This window comes from Rhinolophus sinicus, chromosome 16, assembly GCF_057876585.1.
Source record: "Rhinolophus sinicus isolate RSI-liver-muscle chromosome 16, RSI-T2T, whole genome shotgun sequence".
NCBI classification, from domain to species: domain Eukaryota; kingdom Metazoa; phylum Chordata; class Mammalia; order Chiroptera; family Rhinolophidae; genus Rhinolophus; species Rhinolophus sinicus.
This window is the reverse complement of record NC_142516.1, coordinates 163,862,268-163,887,505: the sequence shown is the minus strand read 5'-3', so window position 1 is coordinate 163,887,505 and position 25,238 is coordinate 163,862,268. Positions and strand designations below refer to the sequence as shown.

Genomic DNA, 25,238 nt, shown 5'->3' with positions numbered 1-25,238 from the left:
ACCCTCCTAGTTGTGCAGGGGACGAAAGAACCTTCGGTGAGGTCCCTGGGAAACGTGCTTTCATGGGCTTCACTACATGCCATACGGGGTTGCGCCAGAGGCGTAAAATATCGTCGCGATTCGTGTCTGACGAGGCCACCTCGGAGGTCGGCGCGGGCCGGCTGACGCCGCGGGCGGGAGCGGGGGCGCTGGACGTGGCAGAGCCGCCTCGGCAGCCTCCCTGCAAAGCCCAGGCCGCTGTCATCCTCCTCCGAGAGGCGCACAGAGGAGCCCACTCATCCCCGCGCGCTCCCTGCAGCCCCCACCGAGGATGCGGCCTCCCGTCGCCCGGGGAGAACACGGGTGCGGCGTCTTCGCCCATCTCCGCGCCGCACGCCGCGTCCCCGCTCCACCCCGAGCCCGCCCTCGGCTCCGGCGAGCTCCTTCCGACCCGATCCCGCTGCGCAGCGGTGCCCGGCATCACCCATTACCTTCCCCAGGCAAATGTGGCACGTGATGGGCAGAGTGAGCGACAATGTAACGTTCTGCACCGCCTGAGCCATGGCAGCGTTCAGAAGCCCGCCAACACGGAAGTCCCGCCGCCGGCCGATCCGGCTGCGACGGGGGCGCGCGAGGGCGGCTACGGCAACCCGGCGGGGCCACGGCCTCGGGCCGACACGGAAACGCGCTTTCGGGGCGCGCGGTCGCCCGGGGCTCTCCCGCTCTGCGTTCTTTTCATTAAAAAAAACAAACAAAAAACAAAACTTTCTGCTGTTCGGGAGCTGCAAGCCTCCTGAGAGTGAAAGGGAAGGCGGTTCACTACAGCCGTGGAGCATCTTCAAACTTTAAATGAAAGCGTCGTAGTGGTGAGGGGACAGGAAGAGAAGGAAAGCTGGTTTTTAAATTCCCGAATCTCTCCCTACACACACTGCAGACACACAGTGCCGTCAAAACAGGAAGAGAAAAGACGATCTCTACATTTTAATGTTTCAAAACAACTTGGCCACTCTCAGCTGTCTTTGTAACCTTCAGTGATGTAATGTCATTTAAAAACAACACATTGTGATTGTCCCCCTTTATCTGTTCAGGAGACGTTGTGGGCACACTCCTCGCAGCTTTCCCTGAAGACACGCTTTCGCTGTTGGCCCGTCTGTGGTTTCCATCCAAGATGAGGTTTAAGGGACAGAACCACAGACTGATTAACACCCACAGGTGAGGAAGCTGCAAATAGTGAGTCTTCCACACTCCCCGAAAGCACTCGAGTTTAAAGCTCTTATTTCATAAGGTGCAAGGTTGGATATGAAATGTACCACTGTGCTGCTGAACTCCGAAGGGGAATATGTGAGGTTGTAAGTTCCCATGTCCTACCAATGAAAAAGGAAAACTCTAATAAAAGTTCCTAAATGAATCTTGAGTATAACAGATTAGGAATTTAACTGCACCTTTTAAGTGAGGAAGAGCCAATGTGATCACTTTATGCAAACAAATACAATCTAGGAGTAGGGAGATTTAGAAACAAAACCAACGGAACTATTTTTACTAATCTTTCTGGGAAAAGAGGCAGCATTATCACAGGAGCAGCCTCCTGGTTAAAAGAAATAGGGTCTGCACCTGGACTGTGAGGGTAGAAATCCCTGTCGGAACAATTTTCTGGCTCTCCGGGCTTCAGACAATTTGTTTAACCTCTCTGCTTTTTAGCTTGCTCCTTGGTAAAACGTGCGTGTGTTAAATGAAGTCAATGCATGCTTACTACCATGTCTATAAAAGGAACAGACAGTAAGATTGGAGCATCTAGTAGTTCACTTGAAGAAGTCCAAGTCCTCACCGGCGACAGTAACAATTCTTCCACGTAGCTCAATAACTTCATTTCCTAGGAATTGGAGACTATCATGTGCTTGGAATTGGAGAACTGAGCAAAATAGTCATATTGATTGTTTAATGGTCACTTTTTTCAGAATGCCTGGCATAAAAGTCATCTGGTTTGGCTATTTCCTGGCTGTTTGAAGTCATATTTATATGGGGACTAGAATACACATGTTTGCTAATGCGTCTTTCACATTTCCTGGCTGTAGAACTCAGGCTTCAGAAGGAGAAAACTCTGGTGCCATTCAGATTTCCCCATCTTAGTGTGTTCTCCCCTATTCTCATCTTGCCCATTCCCTGTTCTCACCTTGCTTATTCCTAAGGTCGTATTTTAGGGCCTGTCATTCCCATCCTCTGAATAGGATGTAGGATTGAGGATGTCCTGCCTCTCACATCCATCCCTGGAAATGGTGCAGAGGAAGACACGTTGAAGACAATTTTCCTTTGAAAGACTTATCCATTGCTACTGAGGCAAGTTCGTTTCTTGTTAACCATTCTGGTGATTGGTGTTCTCAGTCACAAAGATAAATTTTAAAAATCATAACCAACACTTTAAGTAGAATATTAAAATCTAGACTATTTCCAGCATCTCTTTCCACATTTACTGTCATTGTCACAGCTTCTCAGAGCTGTTTTAATGCTCTGTCCATACAGCTACCTGATCCATATATTTCTGTGCTGATTACATTGTATTAGAGTTTATTGTTTATCTGTTTGTCCCTACAACAGACCTGTCTGTTTCTTGAGGTCAGGGATTGTATCTGATTTATCTAGTATCTGGTATCAAGTAACTATTCCGCAAACCATAATATGTTCTTTAGCTATAAAGTACCTTTGTTACAGACCCAGGCTGTTTTAAACATTGATTGTCTTTACTTGTTTTTTTTTTACTTCAGAATGGGAGACTGTATTGCTTTTTGCTAATTGTAAAAATAATAAGGCTCATCTTAAGAAAATTAAGCCATTTATACATATATAAAATAGTAAGTAGAAGTTCCTCTACACTTATGCCTCAACTCTCTGTCCTGCACGGTAATCACTATTAACATTCTATAGCATATCCTTACAAACATTTTAATTGATACAATACTGTGTGCCTAAGCACAAATAGGATCATACAATAGCATACTTGCTTTGTTCACTAATGCTTTATAGATAAGCACACACACAGACACACACACAGACACACACACACACACACACACACACACACACACACCTAAATGATATTGTTAGCAATACCAGCTGGTTAGGACTCTCTCTAGATCCAGACTGATTCCAAGGCAATTCCCAGGCTTTGCTTTGAATAATGCAGATGGTTTAAGCCCGGGAACTATGTTTTCCCTCTGCTCTATGAAGGGCATTTGCTCTTTTGACAAATCATGTTCATTTAGTCATTATTTGGCCAAAACTGTTAAATAATGTTGCCATTACTCTAAAAGGAAAACAAAGATTACATGGTTCCCTAACTTTCTGCTTCATTTCTTTCTCAACTTGTTAGTAGCTTTAGCGGGAGTCCTGTGACCTGTGGAGTTCCAGCAGATATTGCACCTGGAATGGGCTAAACCCACCTAAATCCTTAGAATTACGAACTTTTAGAACTAGAAAGGATCTTGGGGGTTTTTATGTGGGACTTTCATTTTACATATGAGGAAACTGAGGCATAGATAAGGCAAACCGCCAGATAATGGTGGAATTAGAGCTAAATCCTTGATCTTGCTTGTGCTCTCTGAGATAGTTGGCCCAATGCCTTCATGTAAGTGCAAGATGTATTGTTATTAATAAAGTAATTCAGTAATAAAAAAGTCAGTCATAATTGAATTTCTTTCCTAAGAAAACCATCAAATAGCTATGGAACACCTTTTACCCCTTGTTTAAATCAGATTCATTTTTATGATAAATTATTTAAAAGCAAGCTTAAAAAAATATAAAATCTTAAGTGCTATTAAAAATTGATTAGGAATGCATTATTCTTTCATTGACCCAGTTCAGATTGTTTTTTTAATTTTTTTTTGGTCAAAGCTAATAAATTTGAGTAGATGTTTCAGACAGACATTTTGTAATCATTTGGTCATCAGTCAATTAATCACAACTTCATAAATATTGATTTCAGATTACATTTATTTTTCATTCCTGAAAGACAATCTTTTTTTGTTTGTTTGTTTTGAATTTATACACCCCCACTTGGATTGTGGTTAACACTGAGAAAACTCATAAAAGTTGTATTAAAAATTAATCAGAGGTTCTGGCCCAGTTGCATGGACATCAGGCATGGTACCATCTTCTCACAGGCTGTAAATTCTGAGCTAAAATGTCTGAAGATCATGGCATGAAAGATGCTTGTTACTATAGCAGAGTAGCTTGACTTTTTCTTGCACAGTTTTTCTTTTTAATATACTGCCAAAAGTTAGCATTCATTCATTTAATGTATTTTTATTAAAAGCAATAAGGAACAACTAACTCAGGCAAAGTTCTGTCTCATGGAGGATACATTCTAGTAGAAAAGTTATGCTGCACTGGCTTGGCACCAAATCCCAGCCTCCTGAGTAGCACTTACGGTTTTAATACTGAATTTGCACATCAGCTTTGTATGTGATCACAATATAAGTGATTGCAGAAGAAATAAATGCATGTAATTAGTTATTTGTTATTCCACCAAAATATAAATATTTTTTATGTGCTAAGCACTGGTCTAATGGTTGGTTATATACAGCTGTGGATAAGACAAACAGGGTCACTGCCTGCATTTATTCATTCAAAAAATATTTTATTGACGACCAATGATGTGCCAGCCACTGTACTATTAATGAGCCACCTTATAAATGACCCAACTCTTCTCTTCCACCATAAAATGTCTATTTCTACAGTAATTTTTCTTCTGGATGCTCTTATTGTTGGTTAGCCCCTGGGACTGTGACACAGCAAGTTATAATTTTAAATATTTAAAAATGTTGAAATTGGATGATTGTTTTAAATTAGGTAATTTTTGAAAGAATATTTTAGTTCCGCCTAAGGCTAAGTGGTACTTTACAAATGTTTGTTGATTGCTAGAGAATAAATGAAGCAAATATCTCCTCCTGGAATATCATAACAGGAACCACTTAAACAGAGAGGGGCTGGGATTTTCCAGAGTAGCAGAATAGGGAACCCAGCGCTGAGATCCTGACTGTTTTTGTCTTTAAATTGCTGACAGAGCACTTCTTCCTGCTCTTAGTGTAGGTGAGAGCAGACCTTCCAAAGTAAGATCCTCTCGTAGGATCTTAAAGTCAGGCCCCTGTTTGCATCCTATTTACTGAAACCCTGTAAATATTTGCCTTCTCTCTCAGGGCACCTCTCCCAGGAAGACTTCCTACACTTGACCATGTCTACGGCAGCTGGCTGGAGTCTTGCCAAGTTGCATTACCTCTTTTAGGTAAGACATCGACACCTCCTTTATACGCTCGACACCCCCAGTCATTGTTTTAGCAGCTGAATCATTTATTACAAGTGTTATGTAAGATATGGCTTCATTTCCTCACATCACTATCCTCAACACTTTGATCTATGACTTTTCTTTCTTTCCCCTCTCACACAATTTATTATGACCAAGTCTCAAGTTTCATCTCTTTCATGATACTTTTCCTGTCCACTCCAGCCTCCTCTTAATCCCCTTGCCTTTCAAATTCTTTATCATGTAGGCTCTATATGAACTAATTTTTTTTTTTTACCTTATGCATTTATGCTACAAACCCTTATTTAACATCTACTGTGGGTCAAGCACTGTGACAAATGCTAAAGCTAAAAAGTTGAAAGGAAGGTCCAGCCCTGTCCTGGTGAAGTTTATAGTCTAAATGCAGGAAAACAAAAATATGAGAAAGTCACCAATTATGTCGTGAGTTAATTCGTGCAGGAGTAGGAGGGAAAGCACCTACCTCCGCCATGCACAGAGGCACAGACACCTCTACTGGGCTCTCCATGTCTGAAAAATCTTTCCCTGACCAGACAGAAGGTCCATGGGTGGCATAGTGCTGAGCGCACAGGGGATCTCAGCAAATAATGACTGACTGTTTGGCAATCTATCCCTTCTTTAGCTCTGTCTCTAGGTCTTTCTATCTCTATTGCCATATCATCATTTTAGAATGTATATTCATTAATTTGAGCAGTTTTTAGGATTAGAGAGAACAAGTGTGTGTGTGTGTGTGTGTGTGTGTGTGTGTGTATTCTTACTTAAGAATGATATTTTCAACCCATCAAACAATTTTATGTTTCTTTGCAAGAAATAGGAGGATGTGTCCAGAATAGCAAGGCGATGGTCAAGAGCCCTGTGGGGTAAGCTAGGGGAATGGCCTCTTCTGCTGTACAGCATTTAAATTCAACTTAGAGGAAAAGGTGCATCCACATCAAAAAACAGGTAATGAGCGATGTTTCCTCAGAAACAGTTGGGAGGATTGTAGCATCAAAACACCTTTCCTTCACCCTTGCTCCACCAACTGCTTCCACTGTCTCCATTCCCCTGCCTTAGAGAGTGCTGGCCTTCTAGCCCCAGAAAGTGGCTAGAAGTGGCCTCCACAAGGCCAGTGGACTCCTTCTAAGTAGCTGAGTCTGATTGCCATTCAAAGAAGGCATGATATTATGTGATCACTTTAGAACTATCACATACACAAAACAATTCTGAAGCTGTGGTAGTTTGGTGGTCAAATCATAGTATCTAGGAGAACTTAGAGTTCTCTCCTTCTTCGGCATGGCTTAATAGTGAAGGTCTGGCTATTTTATTAGAGTTCAACTTGTGTGACTAGAGAAGATGATATCCAGTGGGGGCAAAGGCATGAACAAATACACACTCTAATCCACCATAAATTAATAGTGTAATTGAAGGTCATTTTGCAGTGAACAAGTATTACTGTTCACCGAGACTGAACTTAATGAGAGCTGTATTTGTTTGCAAGGGCTTCCATAACAGATGACCGGAAACTGGGTGATCTAAACAATCGTAATGTATTGTCTCACATTTCTGGGGGCTGGAAGTCTGAGATTAAGGTGTCGGCAGGTTTGGTTCCTTCTGAGGGCTGTGAGGAAGAATCAGTTCCATGCTTCTCTCCTAGCTTTGTGTTTTCTTACCTGTAAACTTGAGTTCATGCTATTTCCTCTGCATAAAATGCCTTCCCTAATCTATAGCAGTAGAAATTTTATCCACCCTTAAATCTCCATCTTAAAGGTCACCTCTTCACGAAAACTTTCTCAGTGTTCCTAACTGAACCTTCTTCTTGCTTTGTTGGCAATCTTTGGTGTTTCTTGGCTTATAGAAGCATCACTCCGATCCCTGTCTTCATTTTCACACTGTGTTCTCCTTGTGTGCCTGTCTGTTTCCAGATTTCCCCTGTTTATAAGGATAACAGTCATATTTGATTAGGGGTCTGCCCTACTTCAGTATGGCCTCATTTTAATTAATTACATATGTGATGATTTTATTTCCGAAAAAAGGTCGCATTTTGGAGGTTAGGGGGTTAGGACTTGAATATGAATTGGGGAGGGGGGACACAATTCAACCTATAACAGTAGCCACTAATCCTGTTTATAGTGATGTCCAAGTCCCACCTCCTGAGCACGTGGTTGGTCTGTCCTGCCTGGCCCTCTTGTCTGTTGCAGGGCTCTGGTTCTACAAGCTGGTAGTTTGGCAAATAAGATGCAATAGAAATAATCTGGTTACCTTTTGGCGGAAGCATTTTGTTGCCTGTTGGAGGTTGTTGAGAGCTCTCTTCGTCTGCCGTGGTGACCAGTAACATTTAAGACAGTTCATGCTTCACTATTTAGTTTCAGTTCCAGAGTGAATCAATATGAGGCAAAGCCCCTGCTTGACTCTTGATAGGCAAATAGTCTGAAAGGGAACTAAACCTTTATTATTATATGTGATTAAGGGATGTTATCATAGCATAATTTAGTTTCCCCTGATATAACTTTGGGTGATATGATTTATTTTTATTTTGTTTATACTTTTTGCCATGGACTGAATTGTGTCTCCTAAAATTTGCATGTTGAAGCCCCAACCCCTCAATGTGACTGTATCTAGAGAGAGTCTTTAGGAGGCAATTAAGGTTAAATGAGGTCATAAAGGTGGGACCCCAATCTGATAGGAGTGTGGCTTTGTAAAGAGAAGATTCTCATTCCCTCTCTCTGTCTCTCTCCCCACAGACACCACATGTGGGGGACACAGCAAGACAGTGGCTACCTACAAGTCAGGAAGAGAACCCAACTAGACCTAGCACCCCGATCTAGGACTTCTAGTCTCAGAACAGTGATTACATAAACTTCTGTTATTTAAGCCATGCAGTCTATGGCATTTTGTTATGGCAACCTGCAGACTAAGACACTTTTAAAAAAATTAATGCTTATATTTTCTTACTTATACTTATTTAGATGACTTTCTTATGAGTTTTCTTATTTATGTTTTTTTATACTATAAAACGTAATACTTTTATAACCATAAAAGTTTTAACATTAAAAAATATCCTTCAAAACATGCATCATTATACCGTATATTTTAGTGGATGTGTTACCCAGGTTGTCTTTATAATGAACTAAATTCAAAGGAAAAATCTCAGTTCAATTCAATTTCATAGAAAAGTTTTGAGTGTCCATCCATTGCTCTCTCGGCCACTATTTTAAGGATCTCGCACAGACCTCCTACTTCCCTTTCTGCAGTTAGACTTTTAATGATAGTACATATCATTTCTGTACTTCATGAACTTCACTGGTGATTAACTGTGGTAATTTGTGTGACTATTCACCAAAATCAATGTCCCCTCCACTTCCTGGGAGAAGATTGTATTTTAGAGTTGTATTGATGTTGGGCTTGATCAGGTGACTTTCTTTGGCCAATGAAATGTGAGCAGGAGTAACATAGCCTGTTTCCATGCTGAAGCTGTCCCTGCTTCCTCACGCCTCTTTTTCCTTTGCCGTAGCTACTGGACATCTTGCAGAGGCAACTGCTCTCTAAGCCGTGGTCCTGCAGTGAAGACAACACAGAGCAGAGCCTCAGGTCATGTACAATAGACTTGAAACGTGAGCTAGAAATAAGTTTTTGTTGTTATAAGCCACTGAGATTTTGGAGTATTTTTTTATAGCTGCAAATCCTAGCCCTTCCTCACAGATACAACAGCCCTGCTCTCTAAGGGCTCACTTTGTGTGAGACTCTGCGGTGTCTGTCTGTGCACACAGCACAGGCTAACCCTTTTGTGGGACTACATGTGTGATAGACACAGAGAGAACCCACTCTGTTCTCCCTTTCAGAGGGATCTTCAGTCCTCGTTGTTGAGAGTATTGTCAGCAGACATCCTTCAGCGCTCAGTCCCTTCAGGGTTTGCCTCAGCTACAGAGAGACAACTGTTTCAACCGAGGTCCTGTCTTCCAAGGCTGGCCCTCATTTGTTTACTGATGGAGGTAGGGATATAAAGGATGACACTGAGGGTGGCCATTCAGCTCTAGAGCTCCCCATGGGATCTGCTGAGGTGTTGACGGGCCTGCATCTAGCTTGACTTCTTCCTATGACCAGCCCTACTTCCTCCCTTCCCCTCTACAGGTGTTGGTCACAAGAGCACTTCCTGACAAACCTCCTACATGCTCAACTCTGTTTCAGAGGCTTCTGGCCACAGAACCCAGCCTGCAGCAACATGTCTATCTTTAAAAAAAATAAGGTGTGTGTGTGTGTGTGTGTGTGTGTGTGTGTGTGTGTACACGCGCACTTATAAGTTCTGACAATTAAGTTTGCGACCTTGTTGGAACACTGTTGCTAACCTTTTTTTTTACAACAGGTGGATCATTCATTATGAATTTGTACCAACTGGACAAACAGTTAACCAAGTTTACTATTTGGAAGTGCTGAAAAGACTGCATGAAAAAGTTAGACGACCTGAACTTTTCGCCAATGATTCATGGCTCTTGCATCATGACAATGCAGCAGCTCACACAACACTGTCTATGAGGGAGTTTTTAGCCAGTAAACAAGTAACTATATTGGAACACCCTCCTTACTCACCTGATCTGGCCCCCAATGGCTTCTTTCTTTACCCGAAGATAAAGGGAATATTGAAAGGAAGATATTTTGATGACATTCAGGACATCAAGGGTAATAAGACGACAGCTCTGATGGCCATTCCAGAAAAAGAGTTCCAAAATTGCTTTGAAGGGTGGACTAGGCACTGGCATCAATACGTAGCTTCCCAAGGGGAGTACTTCAAAGGTGACCGTGGTGATATTCAGCAATGAGGTATGTAGCACTTTTTCTAGGATGAGTTCGCAAACATAATTGTCTGACCTCGTATACACTGCCAATGGCTCGCTGTGCCTTGGTGTCTTCTCCCATTCCTCGTTTTGTTCAGTCAATATGCCATTAATGCCAAGTAGCTGTAGTCAGACTTCGCTCTTGTGGGCCTCAGAGACGTGTGCCTTTTTCCAGTGGATATGTCAAATGTGCAAGTTTAACTTTTCACGGGGTGACCTAGTTTTTTTCATTTAAAATCACTGGTATAAGAAAGAACTTTCAGAGGTCAAGAGGCTAGACCACTTTGTTTGTGTTTCTTTTTATTTCTTTTTAACATTTTTCAGTATATTAAAAAAATGAAAAAATGCCAATAGAGTCTCACAAATACTGTGGTATATTTTGAAAATTTACATTTAACACATTAATTCCTTTAGCACACAAATACAATACAATTACTTTCACTACCCAAAATAATTATAGAATTCATTATAGAATATTAATTCCTGGCACTATAGGCAATGTTGTCGTATAAAACTTTTGTTTTCTGTTTTTGTTTTTGATCCATGGGTCTCGTCACCATTAGTGTGTCATGAAACCAATTAGTGGGTGACGAGCAGGGCAACCAAGGTGTGAAAAACTCCTGCACCTTCTCTTTCTCCCTCCAGGTTGAATTGGAGAAACGTCTTTCTGTGGGATTTTTGTTTGCCCACTTCTAACCCACAGGGTCTTGGTAATTTATACTGACTGTCTTCTCTTTTCCCATCCCTTCACCTTCACCTCCATCTGTCCTGGTTGCAACCAACACTTTAAGAAATTTTCAACTGAACACAAATATGCAATACATTGCATATGGTAATGATAAATATTATTTTGTGCTGGGTTGTGATGTAAGATAGATATTTTCCAGAGGTTTATATTAAAAAGTTTGAGAACTAGTATCCTAATATACATGCTTAGGCTGAATGATGGATGTCTCCTTTTAATATCATCAGTGTGTCTATGATGAAATATTTACATTCTTTCTGAGATAATGTGAATAGTCAATATTTCAGTCATATGATAAACTTAAGACTTGGGCCAAAAGAGTCTTCTGGTCCTCCCCCAGTCACCCACGCTAAGCCAGAAGGGATGTTACCAACCCAAAGGGGCTTTGATGAATGCTTTTCTTGTCTGCCCTCATTCCCTCCTCTTCTTACCCCATTCACCGAAGCATACAGTTAAATATCTTATGTTTTCAAAAAATAATATCAACATAGTTCTGGCTTTGCAAAAACTAAGGGGAAGCGAAAGGGAAGGGTCTAACTTTTATGGAAATTTCTTTCTCAGACACGTAACTCTAGCAGAGCTGTAAAAAGTAACCCAATAAGAATAGTAATCAGCTCAGCAGACTTTTCTGGAGTGTGTACTATGTGTTCCTTATAACAAACCCTGTAGCCTGCCATTCTTCCTGTTTTATAGTTAGAAAGTTGAGGGTCAGAGAGACAGCAAAACTACACAGCTATTAGATGCTGTAATGGATTTTCTAACTTGTGTTCCAGTGGCTGTTCATTCAACAATCATTTGTCAAGACTACACTATGTTCCAGAAAATATGTATTATACCTGGAGGATATTAAAGTGAACAAGACATGGTGTCTGTTCTCAAGGAGCTTGAATCACTCTGGGGCTAGAGATACATTTAAAACGTGATCATATAGCAAGACAATACAGCCATAACAGCCACCACTGATGGAGCACTTATTCTGGGCGAGGTGTGAGGTCTGCACTGTTCTATGGGGACCCGAAGGAGAAAGTTGCTTTCAGGCAGGGATCAGCTAGGTTTTTCCATCATGGAGAAAGGATAGTTAGAATATTCAGCAACCAGAAGGGAGAGCACAGCCCCTTAGATCAGTGGTGTGTGTGCAGAGGAACCGACTGGGTGAAAGAGAGTCTTCTGTTATCAGGATGGGTGCAAGAGTTTGGCTATGGAAGGGGGGAAAGGGAGACAGAAATATTCCAGAATTTGTAGCTTGGACAACAAGGGGGTGGTATGGAATAGACAGGCAATGACCGAATTTTATAAGTTCACTCAAGATTCAGAATTGTGATGTTAACATAGATACTTTCTGTCTGGAAGAATGAACACTTCCTAAACTGTTTGGATTTGTCATAAATGACTAAGTTGTGGGAAAAGCTGACTGAATTAAAATCAGGTATTTTTTTTTGCAGGAATTTATCTTGGAAAAACAGAATATATCTCAGTATACTTCAATATGCAAATCTTTTCATGAAGGACTCGATTTAAAATCTATACCTAAAAATTAATGAAATAGGAGAGTTCAGGTTTAGAATGTTTATATAGATATGAGAAACCAATGCAGTGTGTGGATAGTGTATAGGTGATCACCAGAAAATGCAATCTTGTTGAGAGATAACAGGATACTGTTAAAAGTACATTTTGAATTCATTGATCTTTCTGTAGCTCAGTCATTATTTTGTCATTTTTAACCATTATTTGGATGGATCTACAAAGGATAAAACATCATTGTTTTAAAGTAAACTTTTAAAAAGAAGTATGAAAGCCACAAGTTTTTAAGAATCAAAGCATGTGCTAAATGGGAAACTTTTGAAGTATTACCTAAAGTCCTCTTTTAAACTGATGAAAATGTTTTATTTAGAATATGTTGGGCTTTTTATGGAAAAATGGAGGCAATGTTCTACAAAAGGAAAGCAAGGCATTAGGGAAATGTACACATTCTGTATTCACACTGTATTATGCTGTATGTGTATACACCCCCTTCCCATCCACATGCCTGCTTTTATATACCCATATAACAAATATCTATTGTACAAAATTCAAATAACTAGAAAGCTTGGATAACCAGAATCTATATTACATGATTATAATTGAAATTTTTAATGATGATTCTGTGACTCTGAAGGATCTTGAGATGCTTGTGGCATCCTGAAGGGTATATTAAATTATGTCAAGGTCAATATTATTGTTAATTCAATTTTTCTTTATGATTTGGATATTGGTTATCCCTCTGTGTGATACATTGTTGCTATCATTTGACCTAAACGGTTAATTGACTATGTTTTAATTTTCTGTATGTGACTATTTGTGAAAAAGTGAGTTAACATGCACATTTGATTTCATAACTGGTCTTTAGCTGTCAGTACAAATGTGGCATTTAATAAAATGTCTCTTTAATATAAAAACAACATAATCTACATGCCCCACTGCTGCCTCGTTTGTATGTTTGCTTCTACATTTAATTTTTGAGGTATTTGGTAGAAAAAAGATTTTTTTTTTGCTTTATGAAAAAAGTTGACGTAGACTGTTAGCGTAGGGCATCAGTGAGCCCTTTTCATTCTCCAGTGTAGAGTTTCGTTCTCTAGATTTTGTTCTGTGACTCTGTGTGTCTCTAGCTGTTCCAAGTTCTGACCTTCAGTGATCATGCTTGGTTTGGTAGAGGCATCTCTAGGCAATCAACATTTGCCAGAATGTGCTTTTTAATTCTCTCTAGATTTGCCATCCCTAGTAACCAAGATTGAGTGTTCAGATTAGAGAACCCCTTCTTTTGGAGCCCTCTCCTTTTTCCCACCCCCAATTGGAAAGAATGATAAGAGATTTGTTTTCAGGAGGGTAATAAATGATCAGTTTACTGGATTCCACTTACTGGACTCCAGTCACTGTTAAGAGCCATAAGTGCTTCTGTTCACTTAATTCACCGTAGTACAACCCAGTGAGATTGTTACTCTTTTACTTTTGAGAAAATGGAGATTCATTCATTCATTTTACAAATATAGACCAAACACATATTATGTGCCAGGCCCTGATCTAGGTTTGAGTACAGAGCAACGCATAAAATAGACCTAAAGTCCCCGTCCTCTTAGAGTTTACGAGTATGTTCCGGTGGAGGCTCAGAGAGGTTTTGAGACCTTGTTCAAAAATAGGACATTTATCGTGGGGTGGGACGTAGAGCATGTGCTCCTAACTACTGTTCCGGCATTATTTTCTCAGTCATGGAAGTTCTAAGGAGAACTTCAACCTACAGTGCCTTTTGAGCTTTTAAGTCAAAATGTCACAGAATTTATGGTTCAGTAAGTGTCTGGGTGTCTATTGTGCATGGAACTAGCACAAGACTGAGAGTTAGGCAACCTTTAGTTGTGTCTCTGACGCTATGTAGGGGCGAGTTCCCAGGCTTCTCTCGCCTTACAGCTACTGGATAAGATGTCACTGAGTCACTCTAATGTCATAATAGTTTTATGTGCCTAAAACTTTAAGATGCAGTGTATAAAAATGCATGCACTCCAAAAGCATATACCAGATGCTGACTTTAGGGAACGTAAGCCTTGTGCAGAATTTTATAGTTTTCACAGCTCTGTCAACATATTATCTGATTAGCTCATCATCAGGACCCAGTGAGCAGACTGAAGAGATGCTATTATTTCAGTTTTACATTTGAAGACACAGGCTAAGGGGCTGCGCTAGGACACAGAACTACACACATTGGGACAAAGACTCAAATTCTCACAAATTCTGGCCCAGCTGTCTCTATTTGGAGGACACGGTTGAGCTTGTCTTGGAAAGAGTTGTTTATTAACCTCTTACTATATTCAAGACACTATGAACAAAGACACATGGAACGTGGGTCCAACTGTTCCTACAGCACTTGCAGATCAGCAGGGGGACAGAGAACTCCTAAAAAGAGAGAAAATGGCAAGAGTCTTAAGAGAGATTCAAATATGTGACAATGGGAAGCGGTTAGTGGAAAAGGTTATTTTAAATGGGCATAAAAGGGAAGACTTCATAGGAAAACACCATTTGAGCTTGTCATATATAGATGCATGGAGTAGGAGGAAGGGAATTCTAGGTGGAAGTGATAGCACACGCTAAATTATACCAACAGGGAAGCACTCAGAAACAGCCCGCAGCTCAGTTTAGCTGGGTAAGGGCAGCCGTGCAGACGTGTCAGTCAGGTGGGCTGAGGCCAGTGGTCGAGTTCCCCAGGCTGTTGAACTTTGCTCTGTAAGCTCTTGGGAGCCAATGGAAATTTCTGACCAAGGGTGTGCGTGATCAGTTATGCTTCAGAAAATCTGACCTATCAACCGTATATAAACTGGACTGGATTGTGGAATAAGAAGGGCAGAATATTATGCATGCTGCATACAGCAGGAATAAGAGAGAGGAATCTTTATAGGCTAGAATATTGAAAGATTCCTTAGAGCAGGCATGACTTGGTCTGGGCTTGGAAGAATGGTCAAATTTGCTAAACGGAGGTTTTGGTAGATGAGGATGAAGCTGAGTGAGATTTTAGCATTCACTCTCATCAAGGCTCTGGTCATTTTAGGAATAAAAAGACTTATACTCTTTGAACAGCAAAGTGAATAAACAGGAGTGCCCCAGAGTGAATCCAAGGGTTCAGAAAGCTCTGCAATCAACCCAGGATGCAGAGTTAGGGGCCAGGTATGCTTCCTGGGCTGCAAGACTGAATCTTAGGGTAAGTTTAAGCCAAGGGGGATGCCTAGCACCAGTCTGGGACCGCGACACTGTCATTCAACTCTTAATGAGAACATCAGACTTTATGGTGTTCCCAATAGCATCGAAACTTAAACAATCATCATTAGATGTATAGAGAATAGGTGGAAGAAATCAGACCAGGTGGCTGGACAAAGCACAGACGCTCTGCCTGAAGCAATGTAGATCGGCTGTAAACAGCTGCGAAGCAGCTGCAACTGACAGCCCCCGCTGGCATGCTGCTGCTAGTGACAGGCCTGCTCAGTACCAGCAGAAGTGACATGAAATCTGCAAGGCTAAGCACCGGGGCACTGAGCCTTGCAGGCCAATCCCGAGACACACATGAGAGGCAGACTCTGCTGGTTGACTCATTGTATCTCACTTGCCCAGGAAGGAACAATGCCAGCAGATTATCCTTCTTACTTCAAAAGAAGATTAGGAGGCTCTGTTTTGAGTTTCTTAGGTCTTATATGCCCTTGCTATGTACGCGGCCACCCTCCTGCAATGCACAGTCTTTGGTTTGTTAATGCTTGTGTTTACGAAATTGCCACAATGTTGTCCATGGTGGTTTATCATTTTACATTCCCACCAGCAGTGTGTTGGAATTCCAGTTGCTCCATATGCTCTCCAGCAGTTGGTATGGTTAAGCTTTTATAAGTGTAGTCATTCTAATAGGTATGTCGGGGTATCTGTTATGGTGTTAATTTGCATTTCCCTAAGGGATCATTTCATGTGCTTATTTGCCATCATACATCTTTTTTGGTGAAGTATCTGCTCAAATCTCTTGCCCATATTTAGAAGTGTCTTCTTTTTTTTAGCTGTAAGAGTTTTTATATATTCTAGATACAAGTCTGTGGTCAGACATATGCTTCGCAAATATTTTTTGTCCCCCTAGTTCGTGATTTCTCTTTTTAGTTTTATAACTATCTTTTAAGAAGAAACATTTTTAATTTTCATGAAGATTTTGCTTTCTCCTTCCCTGATCTCTTTGATGCTTTCAAGTCCAGGAGTGAGGCAGATTCTTTTGGCCCACCTTGGCTGATGTTCAAGCAGGGCCATGCCAACTTGTTTCCAAGTTTAGTTCAATATTCCATTTTCTATGGTTGGTAACTCCATGGTTTCTGTGGCAAAGAATGGAGAGATAGAGTAAAAGACGATTGGGTAAGGTGGAGGTTTTATGGGAACTATCATCAGATCTTAAGTTTACCTAAGACTGGTGCTCAACCCACTCCAAAAGATTTTGAGGATTTTCTATTCAACGAAAGCAGATTTCTTGACAAGTGTCTTTTTGGAGTCTCTTGTACCTCTTGAAAAACGTGACTAATATAGAAATGGAGGATTTGATTCTGAGCCTTGTGATAAAAATTCAAAGCTAAGAGCAACTGGCCTTAATTTCCAGAAAGATATCTGAAATATCCTTTAAAAAAGTATACTTCATGCTCTTCTAATAATAAAAATGTGTTCCTGTGTCAGAACCAACTAAGTAAAAACAGATATTTGTTTCCAACCCCATGCTTACTGAATCACAATTTCTAGCAGCCAGTTTCTATGTGATTCTTATGTACACCCACATTTGAGAACCATGGCCAGAAATGTCTGTTTTATATGTTCAATCAGTTATATAATACTAATGCTGGTCTCCGTGCTGGGGCCAAAGGGTCATAGGAAGGCAGAATTTATAGCACATCTCTGGCCTTTTACAATCAAAATTAGGTGCCTCCAAACAACACGTCAGGAAAACATGCCTGCCTCTGGGAGAGGAGGAGTTAACTTGCAGAATGCTAAGTAGCAGGGCTAGATTATTACCTGCTCTAGGCAGGAACGTACCTAAGTCTATTGGCTGCAGGCAACGGAGTCCCTAAGGGGCGTGGGACCGAGGCATCTGTGGTTGGGAGGCATTATTTACTGCCTATTCTGTGGGGCTGAGAAAAGTGGATGTCATTTTATTGAAGTCCGAATGTAGGGGGGAGAATGGCAGAAGTCATTTCCGAGAGGTTTGGCATTGGGTTGCAGAGGTATAACACATATTGAAGCATGACTTTTACATTTTTTTCCCTAACAAAATACAAACCTTGTAATTGTTTGTGGTAATTAGTATGTTAGCACAATGCTCAAAAAGAAATGTTTACCATGAAATACGAAAAACTGTGGGCAAGTAAGACATCCCTTTCGTCCACCACGTGAGACCATCCAAAGTCAGTGGAATTTTGCAGCCATATTGGAGATACACTGTAATTCTCCAACTCTTTGCCCTTGTCTGTGTATTTTCCTCTAACTCTTAGGGACATTCTATTCATCTTTCAATGGTAGTCATAAGTACCAGGTACTGTCTAACCTCATCCCTATTCCCCTCCTCCATCCTCCAGCTTAAAGATTCTCCACAGCTTGTTACTGTCTACTTTGAACTCTTTCTTCCTGTGGGAACTCATTGCTTTGCCCAGGTATGTCTCGTCGCTGTCCTTATAATGCCAGGCAGAGGCCAACATCTGTTTTCTTAGATTTGCTATTTTTCCCATTATCTAAAATGGTTTTTCCCTCTTCTGCTATTTTAATACAACCTATATTTTAAGATCCAGAATAAATCTCATGTCTTTCTCAAGTTCTTGCCTGACCATGGAAGTCTACCGTTATCTGCCTCTTCTGCAACTGTAGGAGTCTGTACCTCTTCTTTGGAATTTTCCATAATTTACATGGTTCATTATCTTTTCATGAGCTTTATCTTCCCAACCAAATTGTAAGCTTCTTGCAGGTTATATGTCTTCTACTTCTTCACATTACCCCATAAGGCTGTCACAGAAATCTGGCAATTCTAATGTTTCCTAGTGAAATTAAATATATGAAGAGAAGGTTCTAGAGGCTGGAGTTACACACAGATTTATATTCTAATCTGCAATGTAGAACATACTTGAGTCATACCTGTGCTTCTCATATCTCACCAGATGGTGAGCATCTAGAGGGCAAAGAGTCTCACATATATCTTTGAATTTCTAGTTGGCAGTGAATTAATGTTTGCTGAATTAATGATTAGGAACTTTCTTATAGCATCAAGAAAACATGATATGCTCCATTCCTACCTCTGAACATTCTTTTCCTTCTGTTTTTCATCCTGCTTTTGAAACTAGTGTCAGTGGATGGAACTGCTTAGAACAGGATGTGGTACCTCACATACACCCTGCTGTTTCACATGTCTGTGTTTTCGCTCATGCAGTGCCCTCTGGAATGCTCTTTCTTTCATGACTTGGCCAACATCAATTCATTCTTCAAGCTCCAGCTCACAGTTTCCTCTAGGAAATTTCATCACAACCAGTAGGAGTTGAGTTGCCTCTCCTCTGTGTTTCCAGAGCACCCTGTCCATACTTCTGTTTTAGCCAGGGGGTGATTTTGTTCTTCAGGGTTCATTTAACAGTGCTTGAAAAGATTTTTGATTGTCCCAACTTGGGGGAGGGGGTTGCTACTGGTATCTAGTGGGTAGAGGTCGGGGATGCTGAGAAACACTTTATAATGCACTGGACAGTCTCCCACCCCTCCCCCCGCCCACCCGCATCTCAGAACAAATAATTATCCACTTCAAAATGTTGATAATGCTGAAGTTGAGAAATATTGGCTTAAATTGTGGTACAGAGAAGTATTATTTGCTAAAAGCAATGCTTTGGAAATTTTCAAGGCTATGCTCTCATCTCTGTGATTTATTTGTTCAGGAAGACTTAGATATGCATTAACAGTTGGGAATGAACTTATAATAACAGCAACTTCTGATATGCTAGTGAAACGGCTTGGTTCCTAAGTGTGATCAATGTTGGAAATTAGAAGTTAAAAGCTTTTGTTCATGCAGGGTTCTGTAGGCTTACTAAAAACCTCTCTCTGCAACTATTTGAATTCGTTTCAGGTAAATTTTAAAAGATCAAGCCTTTGTGTGTAAAAAATCAATCCCACAGAGATTCAGAATGGCTTCTCCTGGTCAGTTATGAATTGAACTGGGGAACTTTTTGAATTTTATGTACTCAATGTAGCCATACTCCCACATAAAACTGCAGGGGGAACTGTACTTACACAGGAGAGACTCTGGTATGTAACTGCATGCAAACACAGCTTTCAAATGACTTCAACTCACCTACTTAGACCAAAGAGGCTGTCAGTTAATTTAACAAACTATCCCTGTTCCCTGATCTTTGGGCCATAAAAATTGTTCATCTGCTCAGTCACAGGCCATTTAATTTTGGATGCATCGTTGCCAGTTGGTTACAGTAATTAGCATTCCCTATATTGTGGCAGCTTCCCTGAAGCTATGCTAAGTAGGGTTGCACTTTTGTGTGGAAACATAAGCTGGATTGTGCAAATGAGTCTGGCCACCCATCTTAGAGACAGAAGCCCTAACTATCATCTTCTTGGCTGGGGTGCCTTCCAGGCCCACCTGCAGATCTTATTTACTGATTATTAATGACAAGAACGGTAGGCAGCTGTGAAAGGCACAGCATGGCAACTCAAAGCTGCAACTCAAAACTATCCTCCGTGGGACTGTAATTTTCTTGAATGACACCTGACTTCATTTTAATTTCTTTCTTTGCTCCAAATGCACTTGTGCTGGAGAAATGCAATAGAAATTCAATGAGCTCCACGTTTAATAGGCAGACTTGCAACATTTGTTGGTGCATCTGTTAGATTCCTGGCATAAGTGGAGCATTTGGAGGGGAAATACACATTTGTGTTTGTGCCAGAGTTGGCACACAACCTGTAAGGTGATGATTCAGCAGGGCCCCTGGTGAGATACGAAAGAGCAAGGTTACCTAGTGCTTCACTAGTTGCCAGTCTATGGAGATCATATATTATATATTACATAGATAATACATTAACCCATATATTATATGGGTTTAAAAATCAAGTTTGATTGAATAAATGTTAATCTTCAAACAGCATCAATGTTCATACTTAGGAGATCAGAGTCTTACTCTAATTTTGAGGGACACAGTATTCTGTATAAAACGGAAAATGAATTGCTTCATTAGGAATGAAAACTGGATTTAGTTCTTTGAAACGCGCACCTCTGTATTTTAGTTTGTACATCTGCAGAGTTTTGGTTTCCCGGGAAACCACCATGCAAGAGTTTGTAAGAAGGGTTCACCACACATTGCTTTATATCCAGAGTGATTTTATTTCTTTTTCTAATATACTGGAAAGTAATATTTCATCAATGAAATTTACTTTTGCATGTTTAATGTTCAGATTAATAGGACAAACACCTTGGATGTAATTAAACATAGGTTGTGTTGTTTTCTTCCATTGACTGATGCTAATGCAAATATGCAGCTTTAGCTCACATTAGTTGCCTTCGTGTCTTTTACTGCAAGGCTGAGTTGTTCAAATGAATAAAAGCATCTTAAGTTGAAATTTTGGGGGGTGAGGAACTTATAAATTTTATGATGAATTAACCATTTTGCTGTCCAATTTAATCACCATATTCTCTAAGCACAGTGAACTCTGCTAATTAAAAAATGATCTACATAGTCTGGGTACAATTAATCTTTATTTGCATAAGTTGTGAGGTAAAATAAAGTAAATATTACAAGTAGAGAAAAGAGCTACTTTCAGTATGTGGTGAGTAGGCGTGCAGTGGGAAATGGTGATAATGACCGACAAGATGGGGACAGGAATGTTCTCATTAGTGTAGCTGTTTTCTCTTTTACTTTACTTTTTTTTTTTTTTTTTTTTTTTTTTACAGGCGTCTACAAAGGATCATTTTCAGAAATGTAAACACAAGCACAGAAACTGAATAAGAAAAACGGATGTTTGGAACATAGCTGGTCTATGTCCAGTAATTTCTCATTGCATTTGTTACAAAAAAAAAAAAAAAAGAAAGAAAAGAAAAAGAAGAAGAAAAAAGAAGAAGAGCAAGAAAGCCGTGGAATGCTCAACAGAATAGCCACAGCAGGAGAAGCAAGGAGCAAAGGACTTCAGGACCCCGTTTTAGAAATTCCTTTAGACCACATCCTAAGAGCTACAGTAGGGATAAAAAGTGGGACAAGTTCTCATTGTCCAAGATGTATTTCTGTTGTAGTGGGAATCTTTAAAAGCCAACACCAGGATAGAAAAGCTAAGCTCTGCTTCCAATTGCCTTCTACTCTTATTCTTTTTTTTTTTTTTTTTAAGGTAGCAGAAATCGTCTTGCTTTCGATAGGGGAGGAGGAAAGAATGTAAATACTTGTCTAAGAGTATTGTGGTGAATGGCCTTTGGAAAGCTTTATTGACAAGCTCAACCTCAATTATAAATGAAGGGAAAGGCAAAGTGTTTGTAAAGGCAGTCTTTTTATTGGGGTCTCCCAGCAGGTTATTCTGGCCAATGTCCAGAATGAATCAAGAAAGTGAGGAATTCAGAGCCACTGAAAGTCTGTGCTCCATTTTATCATCCTCAATGGCGATGCAGGGTGGGGAGATTTGACCCTCTGGAGAATGAGCAATTTCTTAGGTGATTGCGAGGAACTTTTTTTTTGGCCAAGAAGACGTTTTTCTAGGGGAGTCGGTGGTATAAGAAGAAACAAAGCTTTAAGTTTCTGAACTTCACAGAGTTATTTCTTGTATGGAACAAATACACATACTTTGTTTAGTCCCATCTGTTAGTTAGCAATAATAATTCATGTGTCCTAGTATCTCAGTGAACTATATCAAAATTGGTGAGAAAATAAAATGATGGGAATAGATATGAAATCATATAACTTAAGAACTCAAAGAAAGGAACCTTTACTATCATCAAAGCATAGAAAGTAAATAATAAGAAATTAATTTCTTCCCAGGAAACAAGCAAAACATGATTTTTGCTCCATTGTAGCTTGTATTTAAAACAGTGGCCAGGCTTCTTCTTAATTATATGCTGCTTGTTCTGCCCTGTTATTGATTCCAAGAAAATAAAGGGACAGTTGTAAGATAACTGAGGCCTGGTTTTTAAAAATTCTCTGAAGTGAATACCCTATTCCTGCAATCAGAAGTGGGTCTGAACCTGGCCTCACATATCACGTGGATGATATTCAATCCTGGAAGTCATCTTGGGAAGCCAAATCAATTCTCTAGCCATTCTGGATATTCACATCTAGTACCAAGTGGATTTAGAATGGAGACGGGAGGGATCTATCAGTAAGGAATATAGTAGCACTCTGATAGTGATACCTTGGTTTATACATATTTAAGGGGGTGTTTATTTACCACCACCCCAAATCATCTGGGACAGGTCTGATTTGCTGACTGCATTAAAATATACCCTCGATTGGTTTTAATCAGGTATGATGAGGCCAACAGATCAGGAGACAGCTGTCAAGAAGGAAGAAGCTTTTACTCAACAGTTCCCTAGAAAAAGGAGGTGTAGCCCACAGGACCACATGTGGAAGCACCTGTGTCTGTCAGGAGCCTGAAGGAGCAAAGGGTGAGCATGACCACAAGCATTTATTGTGGTTTCTGCAAGAATGACAAGGCAGGGCAAGGTAAGCAGTTTAAGTTTGGCTACTTTGAATACTTTCAGTGTGCTTGAGGCTGTAAGGGTGGTCTAGTGTTCAGGTACCTGGCCCCGGGGTGATTCAGGGCAAATATTGGCTTGGTGTTGGAGAGTTAGTTAAAGGAGGTGGTTGGAGTTATGGGTTTTGAATTGGTTGGTTTGCATAAGAATTGGCGGATTCTGCAAAAGGTAGGCCCTTCTCTGGTCCACAAAGCCTCCCAGATGGCAAGGGATCTTAAAATATAGAAAATAAAAATCATGATTAATACACTGGCTCTGCTTCAGTCATACAGCTCTGTTCTGTAGGTCTGACCTGCAATGCAAGGTGAGGTTTTGAGGTTGGTTGGATGTTGGTCTTTCTCTCAGAAGAAAAAGTGAGATCTTGACAACAGATGGGAGCTTATTTTAAATGTTTGGCCAAATAACCCTCAAGGGAGTATTATAATAATTATCATACTTACTATTTATTGATTCATTACTCTGAGCGAGGTACTATGTTATGCACTTAACATATACTATCTTATTTATTACCTTTTTGACAATGTAGGTACTGTTATCTCCATTGTAATACGAATAAACAAAAGCTTAGAGAGCTTTAGCAACTTGTCTATGGTTACTTCATCAACAGAAAGCAGGGCAGAAAGAATCCAGCTCTGACCATAGAGACGGAGGTGTGTGCTCTTCACAACCTTATAAACAACAACAACAATAGCAGAGAGGAAGAGCTTGACTGAGGGCTGCCACAAACTTAGTTTTGCAAAGTAAGACTGAAAAGAAGGGCAATGTTATTACAACAAAAGAAAGATATTTGGAAAAAAAAACCCAGAAATCAGACAGCTGTAATCTTAGAATATAGGGCAACTATTTCCATGGACATAAATGCAGTTTTATGAAAACTCTCTGTAGTGCCCTCATTTTTCTCCTGTCACGGTGGGTGGTGTCTGATGTGCGTGGGTCTGGGATTGCTGTGTGGCAACATGGCAGTTCTGAGAAGGGATAAAGAGCCCTGGTACCTACTGGCCCTGCTCAGGATGTGAGGTCAGGCCCTCCAGGAGGACATGCTCCAGGATTATAGACAGACACAGAATTTGAGTAGCTGATGAGAACTATACAGCTCTTCCTAGAACCACCATTATTCAAACGCCCAGAGCACAGACGGCAAGGGATGAAAGGGATTTAAAGCAACTACGAAGAGAAGAGATGGATTTGACATCTTGTTTGAGTGAAAGGCAACAGGAAAAATGGTTTGTTCATGAGATAAAATTTAGCAAAGCTGATGAAGACAAACGTGAGGGATGATTGAATAAGGACACGGGAACTTTTTGCAAAGATAACTGGTGACCAAATGTTCTATATCCTCATTAAGGACAAAAAGGGGACATTGGCTAAAATAGCAGCAGGAAGGCAATAAATCAGACATGAGCACATGATGACAGTAAGGTTCTGAAATATTGGAATTAGGAGTAAGAAGCCCTGTTCTGACTCAGCCTCATTAACTCTTTGCTGTTGACCAATATGAAGGATGGAATTCATTTTTCTGATCTTCTCATTGCTATTTAGAGCTAAAACGAGTTCTAGCACATGTCTTTAACACTTCCACTTTGCATTTTTCACTCCGATAGAATATTTTTACGTTTTTTTCCAGAGCTATTGTTGGAAGAGGTCATCAAGGGGATCTGACCACTGGTTGATTCGAGAGCTGGACCCGGGTAACTGGAAGCTTCTCACCTCGTCCCCATTCTTGGAATGCACATTCTGCCCACCATTCCCACACTAGGAGCTGTTTTAAAGACTTAGCCTTGAGAGAGTAAGGTGTTTTTGCAACCATTTGGACTATGTATATGACTGAGCCACTATATAAACATTGAAGGTTCTGGCAGTGGGGGCCAGAAGACAATCCTCATAAGTTCCCTTGCTTATTTAAACTGTCATCTTACCAATCTGGAGTGGTCTGCCTCTTTCTTCAGTCTCTCCTTGCCCTCTGTGTATAAGGAGGCCAGTTTGCAAACCAAACAAGCTATCTATAAGATTGAAATAAGGAACTTCCTTTTTTAAAGTTTGGAAACACACGGTAGATTGAGAAGGGAGATGTCCTACCTACGTCTCAATTTGGCCTTTAGAAATGACAGCAATACTACATCTCTATACACACAGGCTAATATTACCTATGACTGTGATATT

At 40.4% G+C, this 25,238-nt stretch overlaps 1 protein-coding gene and 1 long non-coding RNA gene across 5 annotated transcripts in view; one reads left to right on the top strand and one right to left on the bottom strand.

Moving 5' to 3' along the window:
• OBI1 (ORC ubiquitin ligase 1) overlaps nucleotides 1-603 on the bottom strand; it is a 39,723-nt gene extending 39,120 nt beyond the window's left edge. Inside the window, exon 1 of one of the 2 annotated variants that reach the window (XM_019742584.2) lies at nucleotides 471-603. In XM_019742584.2, coding sequence (XP_019598143.2) covers nucleotides 471-542 — 72 coding nt within the window. In that variant the 5' untranslated portion in view covers nucleotides 543-603. The remainder of the gene's footprint in view (nucleotides 1-470) is intronic. The other variant, XM_074329417.1, reaches the window with a different exon arrangement.
• Nucleotides 587-24,997, top strand: LOC109453090 (uncharacterized). 3 transcript variants are annotated; one of them, XR_016019203.1, is made up of 9 exons: nucleotides 587-845; nucleotides 1,068-1,191; nucleotides 5,169-5,254; nucleotides 6,099-6,232; nucleotides 8,781-9,258; nucleotides 9,398-9,512; nucleotides 9,630-10,084; nucleotides 21,297-23,046; nucleotides 24,703-24,997. It is a non-coding gene; the product is annotated as an uncharacterized LOC109453090 (long non-coding RNA). The 3 variants fall into 3 exon arrangements; XR_016019204.1 differs by having other exon boundaries at nucleotides 587-1,191; nucleotides 21,297-22,988; XR_016019202.1 differs by having other exon boundaries at nucleotides 587-1,191.
• The last annotated feature ends 241 nt before the right edge of the window (nucleotides 24,998-25,238 follow it).